General features: G+C 40.4%; 1 protein-coding gene and 1 non-coding gene across 2 annotated transcripts; both read left to right on the top strand.

The window, feature by feature from the left end:
• Nucleotides 1-1,817: 1,817 nt before the first annotated feature.
• On the top strand, nt 1,818-1,924 carry LOC118002779. Its single transcript, XR_004677154.1, has one exon. It is a non-coding gene; the product is annotated as a U6 spliceosomal RNA (small nuclear RNA).
• An 8,117-nt stretch (nt 1,925-10,041) lies between these two features.
• LOC118002462 (disintegrin and metalloproteinase domain-containing protein 29-like) lies at nt 10,042-12,219 on the top strand. The gene has a single exon (XM_034992972.1). It carries the CDS (start codon nt 10,042-10,044, stop codon nt 12,217-12,219), a length of 2,178 nt encoding a protein of 725 aa, XP_034848863.1.
• Nucleotides 12,220-16,549: the final 4,330 nt, after the last annotated feature.

The following is a 16,549-nucleotide window of genomic DNA, read 5'->3' as shown; positions in this document are numbered from 1 at the left end:
CTGCTACCCCATCCCCCATCCACCTACCTTCTGAAACCCTCAGATTGTTTTCCAGAGTCCAGAGTCTATCATGGTTCATCTCCTCCTTTGAGTCTCCACCCCCGTCAGTTTTCCCTATCTTCCCCTAATATCCTCCATGCTATTCCTTATGTTCCACAAATAAGTGAAACCATATGATAATTGTCTTTCTCTGCTTGATTTATTTCACTTAGCATAATCCCTTCCAGTTCCATCCATTTTGATGCAAATGGTGGGTATTCATCCCTTCTGATGGCTAATAGTCCCTTGTATATAAGAACCACATCTTCTTTATCCATTCATCTGTTGCAGGGCATCTCAGCTCTTTCCATAGTTTGGCTATTGTGGACATTGTTATGAACATTGGGGTGCATATGCCCTTTATTTTCAATGCAGCTGTATCTTTGGGATAAATACCTAGTAGTGCAATTGTTGGGTCATGGGGTAGCTCTATCAAGATAAAAACTTCTGCACAGCAAAGGAAACTGTCAAAAAAAACAAGAGGCAGCCCATGGAATGGGACTAGATATTTGCAAATGACATTAGAGATAAAGGGCTGGCATCCAAGATCTATAAAGAACTTCTCAAACTCAACACCCAAAAAACAAATAATTAAGTCAAAAAATGGGCAGAAGACATGAGAAGACACTTCTCCAGAGAAGGCAAACAAATGGCTAACAGACACATGAAAAACTGTTCAACATCACTACCCATCAGGGAAAATAAAATCAAAACCACAATAGATACCACCTTACACCAGTTAGAATGGCGAAAATGGACAGGGAGAGAAACAACAAATGTTGGAGAGGTTGTAGAGAAAGGGGAACCCTCTTACACCATTGGTGGGAATGCAAGCTGGTACAGCCACTCTGGAAAAAAGTATAGAGGTTCCTCAAAAAAATTAAAAATAGAGATACCCTATGACCCAGCTATTGCACTACTGGATATTTATCCAAAAGATATAGATGTTGTGAAAAGAAGGGGCACATGCACCCTAATGTTCATAAAGTGATTTACCTGATAGTTGAAAAAAAATGATTGTATGAGCAAGATGGGTGAAGGGGAGTGGAACATTCAGGTTTTCAGTTATGGAATGAATGTCACAGGAATAAAATGCACAGCACAGGGAATATAGTCAATGGTATGAGATTATTGTATGGTGACAGAGAGTAACTACATTAAGGTGAGCACAGCATAATGTATAGAGTTGTTGAATCACCATGTTGAGCACCTGAAAATAATGTAACATTGTGTGTCAACTGTACTTGAATAAAAATGTAAAGCTTTCATGGGATGCAGCAAAGGCAGTCCTAAGAGGAAAGTATATAGCATTACAAGCCTTTCTCAAGAAACAAGAAAGGTCTCGGGCGCCTGGGTGGCTCAATCGTTAAGTGTCTGCCTTTGGCTCAGGTCATGATCCCAGGTTCCTGGGGTCGAGTCCCACATGGGGCTCCCTGCTTAGCGGGAAGCCTGCTTCTCCCTCTCCCACTCCCCCTGCTTGTGTTCCCTCTCTCGCTGTGTCTCTCTCTGTCAAATAAATAGATAAAATCTTAAAAAAAAAAAGAAACAAGAAAGGTCTCAAGTACACAACCTAACCCTACACCTAAAGGAGCTGGAGAGAGAACAGCAAATAAAGCTAAACCCAGCAGGAGAAGAGAAATAATAAAGATCAGAGCAGAAATCAATGAAATAGAAAGTAAAAGAACAGTAGAACAGATTAATGAAACTAGGAGCTGGTTCTTTGAGAGAATTAACAAGATTGATAAACCCCTGGCCAGACTTATCAAAAAGAAAAGAGAGTGCTCGCTTCCGCAGCACATATACTAAAATTGGAACGATACAGAGAAGATTAGCATGGCCCCTGCACAAGGATGACACGCAGATTCGTGAAGCGTTCCATATTTTGCCCCGCGTTGGGCTCCCTGCTTGGCGGGGAGCCTGCTTCTCCCTCTGCCACTCCCCCTGCTTGTGTTCCCTCTCTCGCTGTGTCTCTCTCTTCAAATAAATAAAATCTTAAAAAAAAGAGAGAAATGACCCAAATCAACAAAATCATGAATGAAAGAGGAGAGATCACAACCCACACCAAAGAAATACAAACAATTATAAGAACGTATTATGAACAACTCTATGCCAGCAAATTAGATAACCTGGAAGACATGGATGCATTCCTAGAGATTTATCAACTACCAAAACTGAACCAGGAAGAAACAGAAAACCTGAACAGACCTATAACCACTAAGGAAATTGAAGCAGTCATCAAAAGTCTCCCAAAAAACAAAAGACCAGGGCCAGATGGCTTCCCAGGGGAATTCTACCAAACATTTAAAGAAGAATTAATACCTATTCTTCTGAAACTGTTCCAAAATATAGAAATAGAAGGAAAACTTCCAAACTCATTTTATGAGGCCACCATTACCTTGATCCCAAAACCAGAGAAAGACCCCATTAAAAAGGGGAACTACAGACCAATATCCCTGATGAACATGGATGCAAAAATTCTCACCAAAATACTAACCAATGGGATCCAACAGTACATTAAAAGGATTATTCACCACGACCAAGTGGGATTTATCCCTGGGCTGCAAGGTTGGTTCAACATCCACAATCAATCAACGTGATACAATACATTAACAAAAGAAAGAACAAGAATCATATGATCCTTTCAATAGATGCAGGAAAAGCATTTGACAAAGTACAGCATCCTTTCTTGATCAAAACTCTTCAGAGTATAGGCATAGAGGGTACATACCTCAATATCATAAAAGCCATCTATGAAAAACCAACAGCGAATATCATTCTCAATGGGGAAAAACTGAGAGCTTTCCCCCTAAGGTCAGGAACGTGGCAGGGTTGTCCACTATCACCACTGCTATTCAACATAGTATTAGAAGTCCTAGCCACAGCAATCAGACAACAAAAAGAAATAAAAAGCATCCAAATCAGCAAAGAAGAAGTCAAACTCTCACTCTTTGCAGATGATATGGTACTTTATGTGGAAAACCTCAAAGACTCCACCCCAAAACTGCTAGAACTCATACAAGAATTCAGTAAAGTGGCAGGATATAAAATCAATGCACAGAAGTCAGTGGCATTCCTATACACCACCAACAAGACAGAAGAAAGAGAAATTAAGGAGTTGATCCCATTTACAATTGCACTCAAAACCATAAGATACCTAGGAATAAATCTAACCAAAGAGGCAGAGGATCTGTACTCAGAAAACTATAAAATACTCATGAAAGAAATTGAGGAAGACAGAAAGAAATGGAAAAACGTTCCATGCTCATGGATTGGAAGAGCAAATATTGTGAAGATGTCAAAGCTACCTAGAGCAATCTACACATTCAATGCAATCCCCATCAAAATACCATCCACTTTTTTCAAAGAAATGGAACAAATCATCCTAAAATTTGTATGGAACCAGAAAAGACCCCGAATAGCCAGAGGCATGTTGAAAAAGAAAAGCAAAGCTGGCGGCATCACAATTCCGGACTTCCAGCTCTATTACAAAGCTGTCATCATCAAGACAGTATGGTACTGGCACAAAAACAGGCACATAGATCAATGGAACAAAATAGAGAGCCCAGAAATGGACCCTCAACTTTATGGTCAACTCATCTTCGACAAAGCAGGAAAGAATGTCCAGTGGAAAAAAGACAGTCTCTTCAACAAATGGTGTTGGGAAAATTGGACAGCCACATGCAGAAGAATGAAACTGGACCATTTCCTTACACCACACACAAAAATAGACTCCAAATGGTTGAAAGACCTCAATGTGAGACAGGAGTCCATCAAAATCCTAAAGGAGAACACAGGCAGCAACCTCTTCGACCTCAGCTGCAGCAACTTCTTCCTAGAAACATCACCAAAGGCAAGGGAAACAAGGGCAAAAATGAACTATTGGGACCTCATCCAGATAAAAAGCTTTTGCAAAGCAAAGGAAACAGTCAACAAAACCAAAAGACAACCGACAGAATGGGAGAAGATATTTGCAAATGACAGATCAGATAAAGGGCTAGTATCCAAAATCTGTAAAGAACACATCAAACTCAACACCCAAAGAACAAAGAATCCAATCAAGAAATGGGCAGAAGACATGAACAGACATTTTTCCAAAGAAGACATCCAAATGGCCAACAGACACATGAAAAAGTGTTCAATATCGCTCGGCATCAGGGAAATCCAAATCAAAACCTCAATGAGATACCACCTCACACCAGTCAGAATGGCTAAAATTAACAAGTCAGGAAACGACAGATGTTGGCGGGGATGCGGAGAAAGGGGAACCCTCCTACACTGTTGGAGGGAATGCAAGCTGGTGCAGCCACTCTGGAAAACAGTATGGAGGTTCCTCAAAAACTGGAAAATAGAGCTACCATATGATCCAGCAATTGCACTACTGGGTGTTTACCCCAAAGATACAAAAGTAGGGATCCAAAGGGGTACGTGCACCCCAATGTTTATAGCAGCAATGTCCACAATAGCCAAACTATGGAAAGAGCCAAGATGTCCATCGACAGATGAATGGATAAAGAAGTGGTCAGGGGCGCCTGGGTGGCTCAGTTGGTTAAGCGTCTACCTTCGGCTCAGGTCATGATCTCAGGGTCCTGGGATCGAGCCCCACATCGGGCTCCCTGCTCGGCGGGAAGCCTGCTTTTCCCTCTCCCACTCCCCCTGCTTGTGTTCCCTCTCTTGCTATGTCTCTATCTTTCAAATAAATAAATAAAATCTTTTTTAAAAAAAAGAAGTGGTGGTATATATATATATACAATGGAATATTATGCAGCTATCAATAGGAATGAGATCTTGCCATTTGCAATGACGTGGATGGAACTGGAAGGTATTATGCTGAGTGAAATAAGTCAAACAGAGAAAGACATGTATCATATGACCTCACTGATATGAGGAATTCTTTTTTTTTTTAAAGAAGATAATTATCATAAGGATACTCATGGAGGTCAAGAGAATGATGTAAAAAGAAAGTGAGAATTTCAAGAAAAAGATAGAAAATATAAGAAAGCAAAAACAGAAACCACAGAGATGAAGAACAGAACAGCTGAACGGAAAAATTCCATAGAGGGTTTGACAGTAGACTAGATGAAGCAGAAGAAATGATCAACAATCTGAAAGACAGGGCAGTGGATTTCACATACCCGAAGGTTTAAAAGGAAAATAAGAATTAAGAAAAAGAGTGAAGATAGTTAATAGGCATAAAGAGAAGACCAGTGTTAACATTATATGGACCTCAGGATAAGAAGGGGAAGAGTAAGGGGCAGAAAACGTATTTGAAATATTGGCTGAAAACTTCCATAACCTGGAGAAATACATGTACCTCTAGATCCTGGAAGACCATAAACTTCTAAATAGGATAAGTTCATGGACACTCACACCAAAAAAACATTATGATAAAATTGTCAAAATTTAAAGAGAAGCAGAGAATCTTGAAAGCAGCATGAAGAAACAAATTTGTTATGTACAAGGAAACCTCCATAATTAGCAGATTTCCCATCATGGACTTTGCATGCCTAAAGGGAGTGTCATTATATATTCAAGGTGCTGAAAGCAAAAATCTGTCAACCAAGAACAGTCTACCCAGGAAAGTTGTCATTTAGAATTGGAGGAGAGGTCAGAGTTTTGCAGACAAGCAAAATCTGAAGTAGTTCATCACCACCAAACTGGCCTTAAAAGAAATGTTAAAAAAAGAATTAGTACCAATCTTTCTTGAACTCTTCCAAAAAAATAGAAGAGGAGGGAACAATTTCAATGAATTTTATGATGTCAGCATTATTCTGATAGCAAAACCAGAGAGAACACTACAAGAAAAGAAAATTACTGGCGAATACCCCTAATAAACATACATGCAAAAATCCTTAACAAAATGTCAGTAAACTGAATTCAACAATACATTAAAAGGATCATACACCATGATCAAGTGGAATGTATCTGAGAGATACAGGATCATTCAACATCCACAAATAAATCAACATGACACACCGCATTAGCAATGGGAAGATAAATATCATGATCATCTCAATAGATACAGAAAAGACATTTGACAAAATTCAACATCCATTCATGATAAACTCTCTTAACAAACTAGTTATGGAGGAAACATACCTCAATATCACCAAGGCATATAAGACACGCCCACACCTAACATCATACTCAATGGTAAAAAAAAGGCTGACAGTGTTTCACCTAAGATTAGGAATAAGACAGGGATGTCCACTCTCGCTATTTTATTGAACATAATGGAAATCCTAGCCATTAGTGTCTAAGCAGTTGGGCAAGAAAATGAGATACGGCATTCAAATCATAGTAGAAGTGAAATTGTCTTTGCTGATGACGTGATCTTGTATATAGAACCTGAAGTAACCATCAAGAATAGTTGTAACTAATGAGCAAGTTCAGTAAATTTGCAGGATACAAAGTGAACATATCCAAATCAGTTGCATGTCCACACTGTATTAAAAATGACCAGAAAAATAAATTAAGACAACAATCCATTTATAATTGCATAAAAAAACACATAGAAATAAATTTAAACAAGGAGGTCAAAGATCTATACACTGAATGCTATAAGACATTGATCAAAGAAATTGAGGAAGACACAAATAAATGGGAAGATATTCCCTGGTCATGGATTGGAAGAATTAATATTGTAAAAATGTCCATAATACCCAAAGGATCTGCAGATTCAGTGCAATCTCTATCAAAATCCAAAAGGCAAATAGAACTAAGAATCCTCCCCTTTGTATAGGAGCGCAAAAGACCCCAAATAGCCAAAGCAACCATGGCAAAGAACAACAAAGCTAGAAGCATCACATTTCCTTATGTCACGTTACACTAAAGCTATAATAAGTAAAACAGTGTGGCATTGTCTTAAAAATAGACACAGAGAACAAAGAAACAGAATAGAGAGCCAGAGATAAATCTTCACATGTAAGGTCAAATACTATTTGACAAGGGAGCTGAGAACATAAAATGAGGAAATTATGTTGTTTTAGAGGACAACCACATGCAGAAAAAATGAATCTGAACTTGTATCTTACAAGTTTAAAATTTAGATTTAAATTTAAATCCAAAAGATTTAAAAATTTAAATTTTTATTTAAAATAAATTTAAATCTCCCAAAATTTAAGTAAAAAAGAATTAAGTATTTAAACAGAAGACCTGATAACATTCCTTGAAGAAATCATAGGGAAGAAGGTTGTTGATAATGAACTTGGCAAGGATTTTTTGGATATATCAGCAAAACTATAAGCAACAAAAGCAAAAATCAAGTGGAACTACATCTAGTCAAAAAGAAAATTCTGAAAAGCAAATAATAATAATAGTAATAATTAACAATATGAAAAACATCCTATGAAACTGGAGAAATTATTTACAAACCATATATGAGATAGGGAGGTAATATGCAAAATATGTGAAGAATTCGTAAAACTCAATAAAAAAACAAACATTCATATTAAAAAGCAGGAAGAAGAACTATATTGACATTTTTGAAGATTACACCAAGCAACCAAAACTTCAACAAGACACCACCTCACATGGGTCAGGATGGCTAAAATCAAGAAGACCGTGAATGACAAGTGTTGCCAAGGATGTGCAGAAAGGGGAACCCTCTTACACTGTTGGTGGGAATGCAAGCTGGTGCAGCCACTCTAGAAAACAGTATGGAGGATCCTCAAGATGTTAAAAATAGAGCTACCTTATGACCCAGTGATTGCACTACTGGGTATTTACCCCAAAGATACAGATGTAGTGAAAAGAAGAGGGACCTGCACCCCAGTATTCATAGCAGCTGTGTCCACAATAGCCAAACTAGGGGAAAAGCCCAGATGTCCATTGACAGATGAATGGATAAATAAGATGTGATATATATATAAAATAATGAAATCTTTAATAACAAACAAAGTACTAAAGGAAATGTACACTTGCCATGCAATCTCTATCAAAATATCACCAGTATTTTTCATAGCACTGGAACAAACAATCCTACAACTTGTATGGAACAACAAAAGGCTCTTTGGGAATAGCCAGAGTCAACCAGAAAAATTTCAAGGTTTATTACAAAGCTGTCATTATCAAGACAGTATGATGCTCATACAGAAAGAGACACATAGATCAATGGAACAGAAGAGAGTATCCAGAATTGGACCCACAACTATATGGTCAATTAATCCAACAAAGCAGGAGAGAATATCCAATGGGGAAAAAAAGGCAGTCTCTTAAAAAAAAAAAAAACTGTTGGTAAAAGTGGACAGCAACAGGCAGAAGAATGAAACTGGACCACTTTTTTATACCATACCCAAAAATAAATTCCAAATGGATGAAAGACCTAAATGTGAGACAGGAAACCATCAAAATCCTAGTGAAGAACACAGGCAGTAATGTCTTTGACATCATCCATTCAAATTCTTTCTAGATATGTCTCCAGAGGCAAGAGAAACAAAAGCAAAAATAAATATTTGGGACTTCATCCAAAAACAAACAAAAACAACAACAAAAAACAAGTTTTGTACAGCAAAGGAAATAATCATCAAAACTGAAAGGCAAATTATGGAATGGGAGAAGATATTTGCAAATGCCATATCTGATAAATGACTAGTATCCAAAATATATAAGTAGTTTGTAATAATGATTTTCACATTTTCAGTAGAGAGCATGTCCATGGAGCTCAACATACCATCACGAGAGAAGTAGAATTCCTGTCTTTCACATTTGTATTGTGCTAAGATCTCCCTAAATATGAGAGCTACCCTCTTAACAAAATTTTAACTGTAGAGCACAGCATTGTTAATTACAGATGCAGGGTTTGAAGCAGACCTCTTGCATAACAGAAAATCACACCCCTTGAGATGTACTCTCCATTGGCCCTCCTACCAGCCTGTGGCAAAGGTCATTCCACTCTCTGATTTATTGTTATCTAAACCCAATTTCATCTGCCCATTGTTGTAAAGGACAATATTCAAGAGATGAGTTTTGATTGGAAAGGAATGTGACCTTTATTTAAGAGGCCAGCACCTGGTGCAGAAGTCACACGATTCTTCCAAAGCCAACAGTGAGATTTCTGCCTGACCCAGGGGATTTTAAAGGGGTTTAGGGCAGATGATCAAAGAAGGGAGTACAGTGGTTGGCAACATTTCTTGTTCACACCCAGGCTGCATGATGCCAACTACCAAAGTAACCTCGGCCCCCTGTGTCTTCAGCTGAGAAGAGAGCCACACATGGTGCCAAAATCCAGGAAAGAGCTACAATAGAGGATTAGAGGGAACAACACCTGGGTCTCACATGTGGTCAACAGTACATTTTGTCCTCACTAGCTGGTGTGAGAAAAAATAACATACAGACTTGTAACTCACCGATTATCATACAGAGTACTGGGGAATGTTTTACTCAGTAAGCTCAAAGGAAGTTTCAAAGCAAAAGCCAAAAGGATCAAATGACTTGCAAATTAATGGCAAACTAGAATAAGACATGTGCTAGTATATGTAACATTACAAACCATTATTTTCAACACCTCCAAGGTATAATTTGCAATGTCTACCTCCACATGCCAAGGAAGTAGGAAGCAGTGTCTCCACAGTGAGGGATGGGAGCAGTCCACAGAAAGTGACCCAGCAGTACCATGGCAGATGGAACTGGTAAAAGAGTTAATTGCTTTATAACTGCATATCACATATCCAAGTATCTGGAGGAAAGATTGGACATGTTGAATACGGGGATGCCTGTGGGTCCAGCTCTCTCTCCATGTCCATGTGAGCATTTATGCTCATGCCCACCCACCTCTCCCACATCCACCCCAGCTGAACTGATGTGCAGGTCACCCACTGCCACACCCTGTGACTGTGACATAATCCACACAAGTGGCCCCCAGGTGTAGGGTGCTGGCAGCCTGAGGCAGCCCTCTGTTCTATCAGATGCTCTAGACCTGGCTTCCCTCAGGATCCTCCCTTTATCCATTCTCACTGAAAGATGTCCCTGAGCAGGGGCACGAGCCTTGCAGAGGTCCAGGGCACCATGAGGGCGCTCTTCTTGCTTCTTGCACTCTGGGCAAGCCTGGCTCTTGCCAAGGGTTCTCAAGGCCGTCCCTCATGGCGCTACATCTCCTCTGAGGTGGTCATTCCCAGGAAGGAGCTGCACCACGGCAAAGGTGTTCAGATGCCAGGCTGGCTGTCCTACACCCTGCGTTTTGGGGGTAAGAGACACGTTATCCATATGCGACGCAAGAAACTCTTTTGGTCCAGACATCTGCTGATGATGACTCAGGATGACCAAGGAGCCTTGCAGATGGACTACCCCTTCATCCCTCCAGACTGTTACTACCTCGGCTACCTGGAGGAGATTCCTCTTTCCATGGTCACCGTGGACACGTGCTATGGGGGTCTTGAAGGTATCATGAAGTTGGATGACCTTGCCTATGAAATCAAACCCCTCAGCAATTCCCGAAGGTTTGAACACGTTGTTTCTCAGATAGTGGCAGACACCAATGCAACAGGACCTACCTATAAATTGGGGCATAAGGAGATTAGGGAGCCCCTATTCTCTGAAGAAATTTCCAGTCCAGCCCCCAGGGTCAGTAATAGGATCTTTTCCTCCCATAAATCCATGATCAAAGGATTTGCTCAAAGTTCCAATTCAATGTATCGTTTATATAATAATGTAACAACGTGTGCAAAATTTCTGATAGACATGGTTAGTTTAATGGACTCAATATATAAAGGTCTTGATATAAAGTTCCATCTTACTGCAGTCCTTATATTTGATATAAGAGATCCAGTCAACATGAATGATTATAGATTGCCAGCTGGTGAATACCACAGATTTCACGCTACCTACTTGTTCAGGATCATAAACCCTAGTTCATCCTTCGTTGTGGTTAAAGAAGGACCAGAAGACTATCAAAATGATCCTGCAGTCTTTGGTTTATGCTCTCCTCGATGCCTACATATGGTTGGTCACCTGGGCAGACATTATTTATTGTTAGCTGTGATAATTTCCCAATACTGTGGGAGATCCATTGGACTGTATTTTGATAATCATGAGTGCAGTTGCCAGCGGAGGTCCAGCTGCATCATGTACAGATACCCTGTGTTGACAGATTCCTTTAGTAACTGTTCTTTTGGGCACTTACAAAGCATTCTGAATATTAACAAGCATTGCCTATTCAACGAACAGGTGGTAATCTTTAATACTAGTCTGACACATGTACGTTGTGGAAACTCTATAGTAGAGGATAGGGAGCAGTGTGACTGTGGCTCCATCAAGCAGTGTGCCAGCAACCCCTGCTGTAGTAACAACTGCAAACTTGAAAGTACATTTCTTTGTGACAAAGGACTATGTTGTACAAACTGCACCTTCTCTGCAGTTGGAACACTCTGTAGACCAATCCAAAATATCTGTGACCTTCCAGAGTATTGCACGGGGAGATCCCCTCAGTGTCCTAATAATTTCTATATGCAAGATGGAACCCCGTGCACTGAAGAGGGTTACTGCTATCATGGAAACTGCACTGACCGCACTGTGCACTGCAAAGAAATCTTTGGTGCAAACACTGTGGGGGGGGCAGATGTCTGCTATGAAATTAATAAAAAAGGCCACCGATTTGGACACTGTAAAAGAGAGTTTGAAGCCAGACTATTTATTCGTTGTGGTGACCGAGATGTGAAGTGTGGAAGGCTGCAGTGTACCAATGTCACTCATCTCCCTCAGTTGCAAGAACATGTAGGATTCCATCAGTCTAAGATCTCAGGTGTCTGGTGTTGGGGATTGGACACACATCGCTCCACAGGAACAACTGATGTTGGTCATGTGAGACCTGGTACCCCCTGTGCTCCCGGAAAGTTCTGTGAGAATTCTACCTGCAATGCTACTATAGGTGAAATAAATTACAACTGTTTCCCTGAGAAATGTAATGGCAGGGGGATTTGCAACAATAACAGGAATTGTCATTGCCACATAGGCTGGGATCCCCCATTCTGCAAATTGCGAGGTAAAGGAGGGAGTATAGACAGTGGACCCCCCCCAGGAAGAATGCGGTCAGTCAAGCAAAGTCATGAATCGGTGATATATTTGAGAGTGGTCTTTGCTCGCATTTATGCCTTAATAGCTACACTCCTCTTTGGTATTGGCACCAATGTAAAAACTATCAAGATAGTTAGAGTTAGGGAAGAGAAAGTTGGTGAAGCCAGTCCGTAAATCAGCCTCCAGACCCCTGAGCAACAATATGCAATCCACAGGAGCATGAATGAAACTACAGTAAAGAGGTGGCAAAGCTGACATCCATGTTTCCAGGGATCTGCAGGAGACACAGGGGTCCCGTGCACATCACAGGGCTCTCAAACCAGGTCTGTGTTACATCACTGACAAGCACTCTGAAATAAAACTTGAAAAGTGCATGGTAGTCATGTCTCCTTATTTTTGTCAGCCTGTAAGGCCCAAACTGAGCCCGAGATACTGTCTAAAGTACTTGAATCAGCAGCTGGGTCTTCAGCTGTGGTCCCTGGGCACAGAATTAAGGGAAGTAGCCACAGGTTCCTGTAAGGACAAATTCATGATGTTTCTACAAAAGAGTGCTCGTGAACACTGAGATTTTTCTCATTCTCTAGGTAATCTCTCCTTCTCCAGTCCCAAAGTGGGTTCATGGAGATGGATGGCTACTCCCCACCCATGCTGCCTCTCTGAAACTAGGGTGGCTGTGGGCAGTAGGGGAGGGTGACTGGGGTGAGATCCCACCTAGTGCAAGCTATGCTACCCTGGAGAGCAAGCTTCTGAATATAGGAGACATTGCATTGTAGATCCTCAATGTTGCATCCCATGAAATCAATCAGGAAGGTAGGCAGAAGTGCCCATTGATGACTCTGGCATCCAGAGGGAGCCCTCGGAATGTTCATCCCTCCTTTGACTCTTAGTCTGCATTTCAGGGAATTGAGCAGTGACTGTAGGTGAATGATGGTCAATAACAAATGGCATTCTTCAGAGCAATACTCTGAGGTGGAAAGGCAGTCTACATGTATCTAAATAATTTTCAATGCACTATTATTGTAGATTGAAGTGTATAATTAATAATAAAATGTATAAATGAATAAAAAAGTTTATTTTAAATTAACATCTATAATCATACTGTTTTTCCCCCTCATGCAATATGGGTACATCATAGAGTATTTGAAATACAAAAAGTCCCAGAAATTTAGGACTTACATTTCTCCCAGCATCCACAGAAAACCATGTTTAGCCCATGGTGATATTTGTTCCTAGTGTTTTCCAGAATACGTACAGTTTGTGCTGTTTTGTATATATTGTTTGAACCCTATCCTGTCCTCACCAAATATATTTTGATGTCCTATCTTTGAGAGCTTCCTTCCAATTTCCTACTTTCCATCTACATTTAAGGTCCTCTGGTCCATTTTTGTGCTAGATAATTCCACTATTTTAGTGGTGAATACCAATGGCAAAGGTAAATGGGAAATCAGATACCCACTCACTGCCCTATCCTTGGAACGTTGATGGTTAGTGGCAAACCTGGTTTTGTGCCATCCTCCTCTTGTGCCATCCCCATGCAGGAGGGTGTCTCTGTAAAGGTCCCCTCCTTTCTCCTTAGGGCTCATCTGCACTTCAAATGCACTGTTTGGTGACAGTCTTCATCACATAAGAATCTCTGTTTTCTGTGTTTTTTTTTTCCCCTCTGATTTTTGATCATTCCATCATGTCTCCTGGCATAGCTAATGGCTTATGGTGGCAGTCCAGAGATGCTGTATGAGAAATTGTGAAGCTTCTGGGTCATATGACTTTCCTCCAAGGAGGAATGGCCCCACAGACCCCCCCCCCTTCCCCCAGAGGCAGAGTATGGGCAAGTCACAATGCTCCTTCAGGGACTGATGTGTGTGGGTAGCTCTGTTAATGGTTTTCTCTTATGCACAGGGCACAGCCTTCCAGTGGCTCAGGCTGTCACCTGAGCTGTTTCTCCTCAGAAGGTCATAAAGTCCAAAGCTGAGCTAATCTGACCCCAGGCTACAGAAAGCTAGGCTTAAGTTTGTTTGTTATCTCTTTCCTAAATACATTCTTTTTTTTTTTCTTTAGAGATTTTATTTATTTATTTAACAGAGAGAGCAAGAGCAGGAACACAAGGAGAGGGAGTGGGAGAGGGAGAAGCAGGCTTCCTGCTGAGCAGGGAGCCCGTTGCGGGACTCCATCCCAGGACCCTGGGATCATGACCTGAGCCGAAGGCAGACGCTTAATGACTGAGCCACCCAGGCGCCCTGCTAAATACATTCTTTTAAAGATATTTTTTTCAGATGTCATTGCATGCAGTAGGCATAAATTTAAGATATACAGGGTGTTGATCTCTTGCATTTATATATTGCAGTGTGATCACCACCATGTGGTCATATAACACTTCCATCACATAATTATAATTTCTTTTTGCAGTGATAACTAAGACCTAGTCTCATAGAGATGTTCAAGATTACAATACATTATTATTGACTATAATTACTACGCTGTGCATCAGATCTCCAGGAATCATCTACTAGTTGCAAGTTTTGTGTCCTTACATAACATTTTTTCCCAATCTCCCACCTCCCAACTCTTGGAAACCACCTTTCCACTCTCTGCTTCTACAAGTTCAGTGTTTTGTTTTTTTATTCCACATGTAAGTGATAACACATAGTAATTGTCTTTTTCTGACTTATTTCACTTAGCATAATGCCCTCAAGATCCATCTGTGGTGTCTCAAAGGGCTTGATTACCCTATTTCTCAAGATAAAGTTATATATATACCACATCTTTACTCATGCATCTGTTGATAGACACTTACGTTGTTGACATGTTTCAGCTATTTTGAGTAATCTTGCAGCAAATATGCGGTAACAGATACTTCTTTGATATCCTGTTTTTATTTCCTTTTTTTATACCTTTTAATCAAACAGCATTATGATCTTATTACAATCTTCAGACAACATATATTTTTAGTACATTTGATACTTAACATAGAACATGTTCATGTGCTGTTTTATCAAAAATCTTTGAAGGGATTTATTAACAGACAACCAGAATGAACATACATGGTAGCATTTCCTTACCCTCAATCTCCACCCTTTTTGTAAGGTACTGAATTGAAACACTCATGAAATCAATACAGAGAAATTATTTTAGTGAATGACTACTCCCCAATGTCTGGCTATAGTGATAAGGAGGCTCATTCTGGATGGACTTTCAATATATTCCCAGCAGTGGAATTGCTGGATTATGTAACAGTTGTATTTTGAATTTCTTGAGTATCCTCCATACTGTGTTCCATAGTGGTTGCCCCAATTTAGATTCTCATCAACAGTGCATGAGTGTTCCTTTGATCCACATTGTGGCCAACACTTATCAGCTCTTGTCTTTCTTTTTTTTAAGATTTTATTTATTTATTTGACACAGAGAGAGACACAGCTACAGAGGGAAAACAAGCAGGGGAAGTGGGAGAGGGGGAAGCAGGCTTCCCGCCAAGCAGGGAACGTGATGCGGGGCTCAATCCCAGGGCCCTGAGATCATGACCTGAGCCGAAGGCAGACACTTAACGACTGACCACCCAGATACCCATAAGCTCTTATCTTTCTGATACTAGCCATCCTGACAGGTGTGTGGTTGTATCTCATTGTGATTTTTATTTGTATTTCCTTGATGATTAGTGATGCTGAGTATTCTTTCATGTACCTGTTGGACATCTGAGTGTCTGTTGCTTTACACGCTTCTTGGGAGCATCCCTGGTATAACCTGAACCTGGCCGCTGTATTCAGAGGGCAAGGAGATACCAAAGACAGAGGCAGGTTCCTCCAGGTTGGTAGGTGGTAGTTTTAATGAGCAAGGGAACTTACTTACAAGCCTTGTCTTGGGCACCCACATGGTGAGTAGTTTTCTGCACCCACCTACCAAAGCTTGATAGTTTTTATTTGGAAGCCTAAACTGGATTTAGTCGTACATACTATTCAGATGGTCTCAGCACCACATCACTATCACATGGCTGTAACCTTAGAGCAGCTTCTGGGAGCATTCATACCAGGAGAAAACACATTCCAAGGGCAAGAGAAAGGATGTGGAGCCTCCCATTGCCTGGGTTTAGTTCTTGGGGCAACCTGTGGTCATGTCCTCTCATTGACTTTTCCCCAAACTTTACATTTTTTGACAGCTCTTAGAATTTCATAGACCCTCTCCTACAGAGTGTACCCTGAGCAGTGAGTAGATGGGTTTCAAAGCATGAGGATGATACCAAGACAGTACCATGTTGTCTTGGTGATCACTGTTTTATAATATAGCTTGAAATCGGGCAATATGATGCCTGCAGGTTTATTTTTCTTTTTCAACATTTCCTAGGTGATTTAGGGTCCTTTCTAGTTCCACACAAATTTTACGATTGTTTGTTCCAGCACTTTGAAAAATGTCATTGGAATTTTGATCAGGCTGGATTTGAAGGTATAGATTGTACTGGGTAAGGGTACGGGTTAGGGTTACGGAACGGGTACGGGTAGAGGTACGGTTTAGGGTT

Source organism: Mirounga leonina, unplaced genomic scaffold (assembly GCF_011800145.1).
Source record: "Mirounga leonina isolate KUSES-001 unplaced genomic scaffold, KU_Mleo_1.0 Mir_82, whole genome shotgun sequence".
NCBI classification, from domain to species: Eukaryota; Metazoa; Chordata; class Mammalia; order Carnivora; family Phocidae; genus Mirounga; species Mirounga leonina.
Note: the sequence above shows the minus strand (reverse complement) of the source record. Positions and strands in the feature narration are given on the sequence as shown.